Genomic DNA, 11,701 nt, shown 5'->3' on the forward strand with positions numbered 1-11,701 from the left:
GCCGGGCCGGGGCGAGCTTCCCTGACGGCTCCCGACCCCCATCGGGCGGCCGGTCCGCCACCAGCCCGCCCCGGGGCCGGGCACGGCCTGAGAAACTTGGTGGTGTAATTCGGAACAAATTCCCTTGGAAATTGAAAGGCGTTTTTCATCAAATCTCGTGTGTGTGCGTTTCCCCCAGCGTTCAGTTAACCAGCGTCTTCTCTTTCTGCTTTTATTTTCAGGTGTGGGAACGTTAACTTTGCTAGAAGAACCAGCTGTAACAGATGTGGAAGAGGTGCGTATCTGAGATGAGACATCATTTTCTTCTCGTCCATTTCTGTCTTTTTAAAATAAAAGAGTATTAAACCCCTTTAATTGATCGTAAAGCAAGATGTTTGAGAACTGTTTGTTTTGTTTTCTTTTCTTTTCCAGAAAAAACGACAGAGGCCAAAATGATGAAAGCCGGAGGGACTGAAATAGGAAAGACTCTTGCTGAAAAGAGTCGTGGCCTCTTCAGTGCTAACGACTGGCAGTGTAAAACGTATGCCCTTTTGAAAAATACCGTGTTCTCTTACAGCCACACAACGCCTCTACAATACGATGCTTAATTTTGTCAGTATAAATTTACTTGTACTGATGAGAGAAGAGCCCTCAAAACTCGCAGCTATTTCACTAGTAGTGTTGTGCTGTGAGGGGTGCATTCATTTTCATTTTCTGGACAGCATTTACTTAATTAACATGCCTGGAAAAAAGATTAATAAATCAAGAGTAGAAAGGTAAAAGTTTGGTTTTTTTCTTTGATAAGCTGCGACACTTCTGAAGCTTGGAAGAAACACGTAGGTGGAAGTAACACCTTCATTGCAATGTGGTATTTTAGTGTTAACATTCGCTAAATGTTTAATGAGCAAAGTTTAGCACTTACTTAAATTCTCAGATGTTTCTCCAAGCCATCAATTGGGAATATTGAGATCTAAATTAGAAAAGGACTGCTTCAGTAAAATGCTTTGATTTTTGAAAGCTGCTTTCAGATTTTTCTGGAGTACTTTTAAGGATTCCAGTCTTTGCTGGTTGAGTAGGCTGTCTGACCAGTGAAAGCTGGATGGTTTTATTTTTTACTGTCGGAACTTAGCTGTGTTCGGCCTGTTGGGTTTCCATTCGCGCTGTCCTGCAGCGCGAGGCGGGCAGGTTTCCCAGGCAGCGCCGTGGGTCCCGGTGAGGGAACCCACATGACGGCACAATTCAGGATTGTCGTGACTTTCCAAATTCATAGCTGGGCTGTGTCTTACGGGCCTCCTCCTCTGCTCTCTGGGCCTGCGCAGCACCCCGATGGTAGTGTTAGGGAGGGGTGAAGTATGAGTGGCCTTTTAGGACGTTGTAAGACAGAAAGGCAGTAACGGAAGCGTACAGCTGCAGCTGTGCATGGGTGGATGGCAGTGGCTGATCGTGAGCATTATTCCCGTATCATGAGCTTCTTCGTTAACTCCTCTGAAGTGTCAATGCCACTAGTGGCGAGTAATGTGGAATTTTAACACTTTTTATGTAGTCTTGCTTCTGTCTGCCTTCCTGCCTGTTAATTTTACTTCTTTCCCCTGGATTTGCCCAGCGTGGTCGTCTTCCCATTGCCCTCACGCTGGTGAAGTACCCACAGACGCTCTTGCAGTTCTTTGTGTCTTGCTGACTGTTGGCCTTGGAGTTAAATGTGTGGTACTACTGACTGCAGGTCACTGCTAAAACTTGGCAAATACGTTTTTATGATTTTTTTTTTTTTTTAAGTCTTGCCTCAGCACTTAAGCTTTATGATTTGAAATAAAATGTTTCTTATTTCTGTTTTGTTCTTTTTTGCCTCTGAAGGTGTGGTAATGTGAACTGGGCCAGAAGATCAGAATGTAATATGTGTAACACTCCAAAGTACGCTAAATTGGAGGAAAGAACAGGTAAGATGTATATAGTTTAAAATACTCAAATTACTGTAAGACAACTTCTTTTTATAAATCACAGGGTAATTTAACTAAAGGGACTGTTTTCACAGCAGAACTAGCAAAGTTGAGTGATTTTCCATGTGTAAATAAATCTGTAGGTTCTTAGACTTGATTACTTTTAGTAGGGCGTAAAGTATGTGATGGTTTCATTTGGAAAGTCAACAAATATTCAGCTTAAACTGCCACTATATTTGATTTTGATACTAAGATGTTTGGAAGGAGTACTGCAACATTTTATTAAACTCCCAAAGGTCTAGTGTATATAGAGTGTGTGTCTGCAGAGGACCCAGCAGTCACAAGAACAGTGTTTGAAGGCTGTATAGATTAGACTGTTATCTCTTAATGAGGTTTGGCCTCACTGTGACGCATTTTAAGTTCCTCCTGCATTAAGAATGAGCCCAGTGGTAACTGGAACAGAGGATATCCTTACACTGCGGTCGTAACTATTTATACTGTTACCACTGCAAATGGGATCAGGCAGAGAATTTAATGCGTAGCGTGTAACATTAATGCATATAAAAAGAGAAGCATGGGGAAGAGCACAGAGCTTATTATTCAAAAGGAAAACCAATATTTTTAGTATTCTTATTTAATACTGTAAGACTGTTAAAGAATAATATGTAATTATGTTCCATATAATTACATATCTTTAATATTTAATTAATTTTTCAAGTTCTGGTGTCCTTCAGAGTGGATTTGCAGTCATGTGCAGGACACAGCATGTTGCACGCGCTTGCAGTAAATTACGAAGTTAGCTGAAATGCAAATGAGCCGTTTGAGTTTTCCACTCACAGGATAAAAAGGAAAAGAAAGATTCTTAAGGCAAATCTTGGCAGTTGTACAGTTCTGTTTTATTCCTATTTTATTCCTCTTGCTCCCTGAGGATATATATAAAAGTTTATGTCACGTAATTGGGGTGCGGGAGCAGAGCAGCATGCCCAGGCGCCACCGAGGAGGCTGCGTGCACGCAGGACCCGGCTGGGGCAAAGGCGCTGCAGCCGCAGCAGCAGCTGGGAGAGCGGGTAGCCCGTGCTGCCCCCCGCCCTCGTGTCCTGAGCTGGCTGCTGGCAGCTCTCAGAGGTGCGATTTTGATCTTCGAGGACAGGAGCCTTTGGTCTCGTCCCTTGGAGACATTCTTGTGTTTATCCACACCAAGGCAGTTGATGGGCACTGCAGCCCCACCGCAGCTCCTCTGGGAAGCTCTTTAGTCAGCAGGGTTATGCGATAATCCTGATTTATTTTTTTTTCTCATTCTTTTAAACATTATTGCTTCTGTGTTGTTTGTGTGTCTTAATCCATTTTCTCAATTGGGTTTCTGAGGAACTATATTTAATAAGCATGTGTGGGAACAATTCATGTTCCTCTTGAGATCGCAGCTGGGGCCCCCACCAGCAGAAGGACACGGAGCTGTTGGAGCGGGGCCAGAGGAGGCCCCGGAGATGCTGGGAGGGCTGGAGCCCCTCTGCTGGGAGGACAGGCTGGGAGAGTTGGGGGGGTTCAGCCTGGAGAAGAGAAGGCGAAAAAGGGGAGACCTCAGAGCCCCTTCCAGTGCCTAAAGGGGCTCCAGGAGAGCTGGGGAGGGACTCTTGACAAGGGCATGGAGTGATGGGATGAGGGGGAATGGCTTCAAACTGGAAGAGGGAAGATTTAGATGAGATATGAGGAAGAAATTGTTGGCTGAGCGGGTGGTTATCCCCTGGGGCAGGTTGCCCCGAGAAGCTGTGGCTGCCCCATCCCTGGAGGTGTTCAAGGCCAGGTTGGACGGGGCTTGGAGCAACCTGGGCTGGGGGGAGGTGGCCCTGCCCAGGGCAGGGGGGGGCACTGGATGATCCCTTCCAACCCAAACCATTCTGTGATTCCATGATTTTGGCATATATTGATAAATCCATTGAAGGCTTCCAGAACCTCTGTGAAAGTTTATTCTAATCTTTGTGCTTAACGTAGCCAAATTTGGTGCAGCTCAAGAATTTGTCTTGTTTTACCTCTTTTTAAAGGATACGGAGGAGGATTTAATGAACGAGAGAATGTTGAATATATAGAACGTGAAGAATCAGATGGAGAGTATGATGAGGTAAGTTTAGGTACACGTATTACTCTGGAAGACGGGTATTGTGTGGTCTGTGTTCAGGATACATACTTTCGCGTTTGATTTCCTTACGGGGAAAAGTGCTAGTCAGAAATGTGATCATCGTGATGCATCTCTCTGTCAGACGCTCAAGTGTGAAGGTTTTGAACTGAAAGGGAATAGATCTGTTTTGTCTTTTGGGGGGTGAAAAAATAAGAATGAGTTCAAATTCAGCCTGTGTCATGGATTCCTGCCCCCGGCCAGCCCCATTTATATACCGAGCGTGGCATCCATGGTACGGAGTATTCCTTGGGCCAGCCTGTCCTGTCTGAGCTCCCTCTCTGTTTCTACGGGAAGCTGAAAAAGTCCCTGACTTAATATAAGTATTACGAACACATATTGTTTCAGTTGTTGCTATCAACATTATTCTCATACTAAATCCAAACCACAGCCGCTATTAGGATAAAAATTAACTCTCCCGGCTGACCCCAGGACACTGGTACAAGCCGAGTTGGTTAAACTTCTTCCAGAGCTGGCTTCAGGGTATGCATTTATTTTCAGCCAGATGTTCAACGCTGTTTTATAAAGGTATCCCATAGACACAAATGCAAAATGCTCTTTTGTTAAATTCAGATCTCCATTAATCTTGTCTGTGGGCACTAATTGTATCTAAGACAAGCACCTCTTCAGAAAGTTTCTTGTTGCTAACTGATGTTTCATGATACTTCCTCTTCCCTTTAAGCAATACCTTAGTTGAAATTGATGTATATTTATTTTGTCATAGAAGTTTTATCAAAAAAATGCAGTTGGAAATCACTTTTGATTAAATCGCATTCTAATAGAATAAAATTTCTTAGTTTGGACGCAAAAAGAAAAAGTATAGAGGGAAGCCGGTTGGTCCTGCATCTATCCTGAAGGAAGTAGAAGATAAGGAATCTGAAGGGGAAGATGAGGAGGATGAGGATGAAGATCTCTCCAAATACAAATTGGATGAGGTAGCGTGTTTTGCTTTTTTTCCAGCAATTATTTTTTAACTATTACTACAGTGCTGTTTAGTATTAGTAGATAAGGTTTGGTCTGTATTTTTAGCTGTCTGTAGCGCCATGTAGAGGAGTAGCTATCAGAATAATCGTGCCTACAGCTTCTGTAAAGTATGCACACAAGCTGTTTTGTTCTAAATACCTGCGTTCGAAGATGTGTAATTTTTTTTAAACCACAAAAAATTAAAAGCTTATCTGAGATCAGAATAAAAAATTTTGAGATCTTTATTTGGGACCTTTGTGGTTACCATATAAATGGAGTGTTCTTGAATTTTATCCTTAGCCTTTTAAAACCACGCCAGTTTTATTTTTTATTAAATGGAATAAAATATTCTGAGATTTTTTTCATCTTTTCTGAAATACATGATCATCACATACTGGATTGTCCACATCTTTGGACAGCTGTCCTGCAGGGACATACATATATGCTTACTTTTAACACAGCAGTCCCCCAGTTCTGCATATGAAACATGTCTCTGCAGAATTATGCTATCGTTACAGATTTTGAGTCTGAAAATTCTTCCAGGCACTCATTTAAAGTAACTGGTAAAAATTAATGTCTGTATTTTCATAGATTTCATTGACTAACAAAAAATAGGACTTCAGATGGGTTTTTTGCGGGCTTTTTAATAGTTTGCTTTGAAACGCAAATTTTCACTCTTTACTCTTAAAATTTTGGGATCTCATTAAGTGCACAAACAAAAGTATTTTCAAAGGTTGGAAAAATAGCACAAAATAAACCATAGAATAAGTAAAAAACACTAACAGAAGACAACGATCTGAGTATTTCTTAGGGAGTTTTGTATATCTGTGTTTTTTCAGGATGAGGATGAAGATGATGCCGACCTTTCAAAATATAATCTCGATGCCAGTGAAGAAGAAGACACTAATAAGAAAAAGAAATCCAATAGGCGCAGTCGTTCTAAGTCTCGATCTTCCCACTCACGATCTTCATCGCGCTCATCCTCTCATTCAAGCTCAAGGTCTAGGTCCAGGTAAACGGGTACAGGTCAAGGGTAACGCCAGGCAAAATGTCAGTATCTAACTTCTTTATTTACTTTTTTTTCTTGATTGCCTTACAGTTTTAGTTTAATAATGTTAACAATTTTATGTACAGAATTTACGCAGGTAGATTATGTTCTGGTCTGACCTTCTGTGGATCCTCAGCAGGGAGGCTTCATGTGTCTTGTTGCTTGTTTTAGTAAATTTAAGTCGATGTTCCATTTGAATCCTTCAAATACATTTAAAAGTATAACTTACTTTCAATTTTATTTTTAGGCTTGTTGGCCATATGTGATTCAGTGGGTGAACTGTCTTTAGCAACGTTGGGTAGAGCTGTCGGACAGAGGCAGAAGGGTGGTGGTGTTCAAGTGGGAGGAAGTGGCAGGAGAGGGCAGCGATGGTGCAGTCCAGACAGGTTCAGTGAAAGGACAGAATGGAAAATATCCTGGAAATAAAGGCAAGAAACTTGAACTTAATTTGGCAAGCAACAAAGCTTCAAGTACGGTGGCAGTGTTGTCAGAGTAATGCTAAAGGTTTATATTGGTCATGGGACTGCAAAAAAAAGTCTACTAGGTAGATTTAAGATCTCACGTTATTATTTAAATTCATTAATATGTGAACAATTCAATACATGTTTTGTAATCATACGATGTAAATCGTGTTGTGGCTTTTTAGCTGCCTTACAACTAATACAAGGATGATACTGATAGGATTAAGGCCTCAAATCGGTACTAGCTCATGGGGTTATACATAAAGCTCACATACATAGCGTTCGAGTTTCTTCTCATCTTCCTGACTGTGTAACTGCGCTCCTCTGCTCTCACCACTGTGATCACTGCCCAGATTCTTCAGACCCTCATACTAACCAGGTGTCAGCCACCGTCTCTGTTTTGTCTTTCTCCACATCGCTATCATGCTTTTTTTCATGCTGCCTCTTGTATGTGAAATCACGTTCTTCACACCGCCTATTGTCAGCCCCTCCGCTCCGTCAGAGGCCGTCGTGAGACGGGTGTTTGCCGCGTGGTTCCGAGGAGGAGCACTAAGTGACTAGTAGTGTCTAAGCTGAGCGGCTGTCAGCAATTTTTGTAAATGAAGTGAGGCGTGGGGCGAGCTCCTCGAGGAAGTGGCTGTATTGTCCTGTGGGAGGGTAGCACGCAGCCAGCGTGGGCTGCGTTTGAGCGCAGTTCTTGGGTTTAGGGGTGGGAAGGTCCAAGAAGACAGAAGAACTTCATCTGGTCGTAACTTTATTCCTTAATTCACAAATATTAAAAAGTAGCTTGTCATAACTGAAACTTGCTAGGGATCTTTCAACTTTCTGTTGCACTTTTTGCTTCTAGCTACAGATAATTCATTGGAAATATCAGTTGCCATTTGCGGATACTTCCTTGTGTTTTTTCAAAAGGTTTAAATGTATTTTCTAGTTAGCATGTGTTCATACTGCTTTTGTTTTGCACAGCAAAATGAAAAAGACATGGCAACAATATAAACTGGGAGACTGACAGCACATATATTATATTTTTCTTGAAAAGATTATTAGAATTTGATTGCAATGCCTTCTTTTTACAACAGTTACTGCAAGTCCGCTACCATTTTCACATATCTCTTGTGCTTTGTGCTTTAAAGAAAATCCATCAACATGAAAAATTTGAAAATAATTTTGACTAGGAACAAGTAGTGTTAGATATGTCTGTATTTTAGCCAAGAATTAACTGCTACTAAATTTTTAATGCAGAAGAAAATCTTTACAAATACTTGAAAACTGCTTACAAAAAGCTTGTGAGAGCTGACTTGGGGAAAATTTGAGCTAACTAGTCCTAATCCTCGTACCTACTCTGCTTTTCAAAGAAACTGATGGTTTTCAAGTTAAGGCACAAATTAAAAGTTAAGGCATTGAGTTCATGAAATAGTTAGTAGATATGCAGTTGTTTCATTTTGCCAAATAACTGCAGTCCTGTTTAGTTTTTGTGCTTTGTTTGAGGCAATGTAATAAAAAGCTGACTTCATAAATTTTTTAATGCACCGTCTTACCATGATAACGTTTCTGTTTTAAATTGTACTGTGGTGATACTGGGGGAGTAAGAGGAAATTGTCACTTCTTTAGTGACTCTAGGCCAAATTGGATTGATGCATCGTTGTCTCTGCTGCTAACAGTGGCAGTTATTCTGCTAAATACAAGTCAGGCACTGGAAAAAAATCTTCCATGTTGTTTCAGGTCCCATTCAAGAAGTTCTTCCAGTTCCAGATCAAGATCTCGTTCCAGTTCCAGAGAACACTCTAGATCTCGTGGGTCGAAATCAAGGTGAATGAGGTAGCACTCTCTCCTTGCAGAGAGAAAAAAGGGCAGAAGAACCAACCGCTTGTTGATTTCCTCATAAAATTATGCCAGTCAAAAAGCATGAACTCATTTTTATCTTGGAAGTCAGAATTCCTGGGGCCTATGCATGAGGCTGTTGCCACTACCGATGTATTTCTTGGGAATGCGAGGTTTTGGTTGAAGAGTTTAAGTCTGATCTAAGCTAGACGAGTGGACGCCACAGATCTTCACTTTGAAGGAAGAAGGATTTGAATGCATGTTTACTTACTTCAGTAATTTTTGCTGGTTTTGCTGTTTCCACTTTGGCTAATTGATGTGGAAGAACATTAGAAAATATGCTATACTTCTGGTTTTGTCTTTAGCGATAACGTATCTAACTTCCACTAGATAGTGCTGCCATTACCTTTATAAACGGGGAGGGAATGCCTAAAAATGTTGGTAGTGAACCATGTGAGAAGCTGACAGGAGTTGGAGGTCGCTGATGTTTTCTGTGTAGCAGTTACTGAACTGTGTGGGGAAGAGTAACAAAACGGTCTGAGTTCCTTGGGGTGTCCCGGCACAGGCATCCTCTTGGCAGGACTGTCTTTTTGCCGTGGCATGAGGAACTGTCCCATCTCCATGCACCCAGAGAGTCTTAAAAACTGTAAATAAGGAAGTTTGAGTCAGGAACACCAAGTGTGCGAGTGGTGGCACCCCCCTTTGGTGGCAGAAGCACGCTGTGGGCTATCACGTGAGGGTCAGCGCGAGATGGCATCCCTGCTTTTGAGGGTGAGAAAACAGGTGCCTGTGCCCCCCCGGGTGCTGGAGCGGCTGGTCGGCTCAGCGGGGTTATTTGTGTGTGCCCCACGGCATCCACCGAGTGTCCTCAGCCTGTTAGCTTGTGTGAAATAGGGCTGCTTTGTTATCTACAGTGAGAACCCTGCCGATATTTTACCAACAGTGTACACTGTGATGGTGGGGTCCTTTTAAATAGCCAGCTTACTGAAAAAGATCCCGTTAGGCGGTTTTGTATAATTTCGGAGTTGCAGTTTAGGACTTTCCAGCTCTATTACTTTTTCCACAAATGTTTTTTTTTCTGGTGGGTTTTTTTTGGTTGTTTTTTTTTGTTTGTTTTGTTGGGGTTTTTTTTTAAGATAACCAGTGTGATTTTTGAGCGGAGTTGCAGTTTAGGACTTTCCAGCTCTATTACTTTTTCCACAAATGTTTTTTTTTCTGGTGGGTTTTTTTTGGTTGTTTTTTTTTGTTTGTTTTGTTGGGGTTTTTTTTTAAGATAACCAGTGTGATTTTTGAGTGCCTGTAAGTCAAGCTGGTTAATTTTTTTTTTTTTAAATGCCAAAATGGCTCTATTCTAAGAGGGTTTTTTAAAATATTTTGGCTGTGGAAGGTTTTACTCTCTACCCAAATCTGAGATTTGTAAATACACCTTCTGAAGTTTTTTACTAGTAAGATGAACACTACTTTACAACTTTCCAGTGTGAAATATCCATTAACCTGTGGGTTTTAAGCCATTCTGCTTTGTGAATTTAACTACTGAGGAAGGTCCTCATATAGGCTGCTGCCTGTCCCAGTCTCCCATCGCGTCCTTGTCAAAGCGCGTCATTCTGGTGAATGCTGGAAAGAGGTTTCCAAACCATTGGTGGTCTGTATATCAAGAAACACTATTTAGCAAAATTTATTAAAAGAACTACCACGGCAGTAGAAGTCTCTATTGGCAGATAACTAAGGAGTAAGTATTAAAGCATCCACAAATTTATTTGATAAAACACGGATGTACATAGAATAGTGAGCGTGCGTGAAAACTGTCTCTTTTTGTTCTTTCTTTGTTCTTTCTCTATTATACCAGAATTAAATCTGATTTATTTCTTAATCAATAAAGATCCAGCTCCAGGTCCTACAGGGGGTCTTCCACCCCAAGAAAAAGATCTTACTCAAGCTCTCGTTCATCATCTTCCCCCGAGAGAAGCAAGAAGCGAAGTCGTTCTAGATCTTCTTCATCTGGTGATCGCAAAAAAAGACGATCGAGATCACGGTCACCCGAAAGGTTTGGGTTTATGTAGAATAAGAATGGGTGTATTTAAATGTGTGATTTATTATTTTTTTTTTTAAGGACTGAGGTCACTGGGAAAGAATGGAATCTGATCAGTTATTCTGATATTAAAAGTAGTTTTCTCACTTCCCCTGCTATTACTTCCTATTAAAACCTCTGTAATTGTTTCCCACCGCCCCTGCAATGAAACTTCCTCCTGCTAGAAGTACATTCCATAGAAAGACCTGTGTTAACCTGAACATTATTGATTTGTTTTCATAAGTAAATACTGCGTTTAGAAATTATATTCTACTTTCAGTGTTAAACTTACATTTTTACTGTTAAATTCACATTCATGAGCTTAAAGTGTTTAAAGTTATTTCTATAATCCTGTAAGGCCCCTATCAGATATACTTGGCTTCCAGCTATTATATGATACAGACTACTCAAAGTGGATGCTAAAATTAATTTCAACTTATTTCTTTGCATGCTTTCTCCGTTTATATCTTACAGACGCCGCAGATCATCATCTGGATCTTCCCATTCTGGTTCCCGTACAAGTTCTAAAAAGAAATAATGTATTAAAGCTCACATTTAAAAAACAAAACAAAAACAACAAAAAAAAAATCCAGTCAGTGCATGAGACATTTTTAAGAAGTTGGTGTCTTACTTGGTCAGAAGTGCTAAATCTGCTAGTAGAGGTGCATGTCTGTCCTTGCTTTCTGGAAAACTGCAGCTTTGTTCATTCATCAAACAAAAAGTGAGGTAGCATTTTAAGCCATAAACTCCCCAGAGGAGGTGTGAAGTTTTATTATTTGAGTAAGGGGGGGATATTATTTTGAAAGACTCAGTTACTCAATGCATGGCGCTCTTACATGTGCGAGCAGGCACAGGTTGGATCCCATCTAATACAACTCTGCGCTTCGCGTGGCAATTACGAAGACCTGTCTGAGGAATATAGAGCCCATGAGCTTTCTGCATCCAACTCCTGAGCTCGTTTGATGTAGCTCCTATGGGACCACGAAAGATGAGTGTAGCTGTAGGGCTGGCATTACCCGGTGGATGACAGTAGTGTGTACGTAGGTCTAATTAGTTTTTTTTTTTATTTTATTTTTCTGTGTTGAAGTAAAAGTATAGATGGATCCCCCTCTTTCTCTTTAGCTGTGCTCAGTGCAACATAGCTGTGAAGTACCCAGTCCATCATAGGAATCTGTAGAGAGCGAATTAGACTTCATTCCTTCGAAGCGAGGCTGTTTGAGACGTTGGGCACTCTCCTCTCCGTTCCTCGAGTGCCCG

General features: G+C 41.2%; 1 protein-coding gene across 1 annotated transcript in view; it reads left to right on the plus strand.

Moving 5' to 3' along the window:
- ZRANB2 (zinc finger, RAN-binding domain containing 2) overlaps positions 1 to 11,237 on the plus strand; it is a 71,060-nt gene extending 59,823 nt beyond the window's left edge. Inside the window, exons 3-11 of the mRNA XM_009883990.1 lie at positions 222 to 274; positions 412 to 520; positions 1,831 to 1,913; positions 3,953 to 4,029; positions 4,881 to 5,018; positions 5,886 to 6,058; positions 8,278 to 8,364; positions 10,256 to 10,420; positions 10,919 to 11,237. Coding sequence (XP_009882292.1) covers positions 222 to 274; positions 412 to 520; positions 1,831 to 1,913; positions 3,953 to 4,029; positions 4,881 to 5,018; positions 5,886 to 6,058; positions 8,278 to 8,364; positions 10,256 to 10,420; positions 10,919 to 10,982 — 949 coding nt within the window. The 3' untranslated portion in view covers positions 10,983 to 11,237. The remainder of the gene's footprint in view (positions 1 to 221; positions 275 to 411; positions 521 to 1,830; positions 1,914 to 3,952; positions 4,030 to 4,880; positions 5,019 to 5,885; positions 6,059 to 8,277; positions 8,365 to 10,255; positions 10,421 to 10,918) is intronic.
- Positions 11,238 to 11,701: the final 464 nt, after the last annotated feature.

The sequence above is a fragment of the Charadrius vociferus genome, unplaced genomic scaffold (assembly GCF_000708025.1).
Source record: "Charadrius vociferus isolate BGI_N301 unplaced genomic scaffold, ASM70802v2 scaffold423, whole genome shotgun sequence".
NCBI classification, from domain to species: domain Eukaryota; kingdom Metazoa; phylum Chordata; class Aves; order Charadriiformes; family Charadriidae; genus Charadrius; species Charadrius vociferus.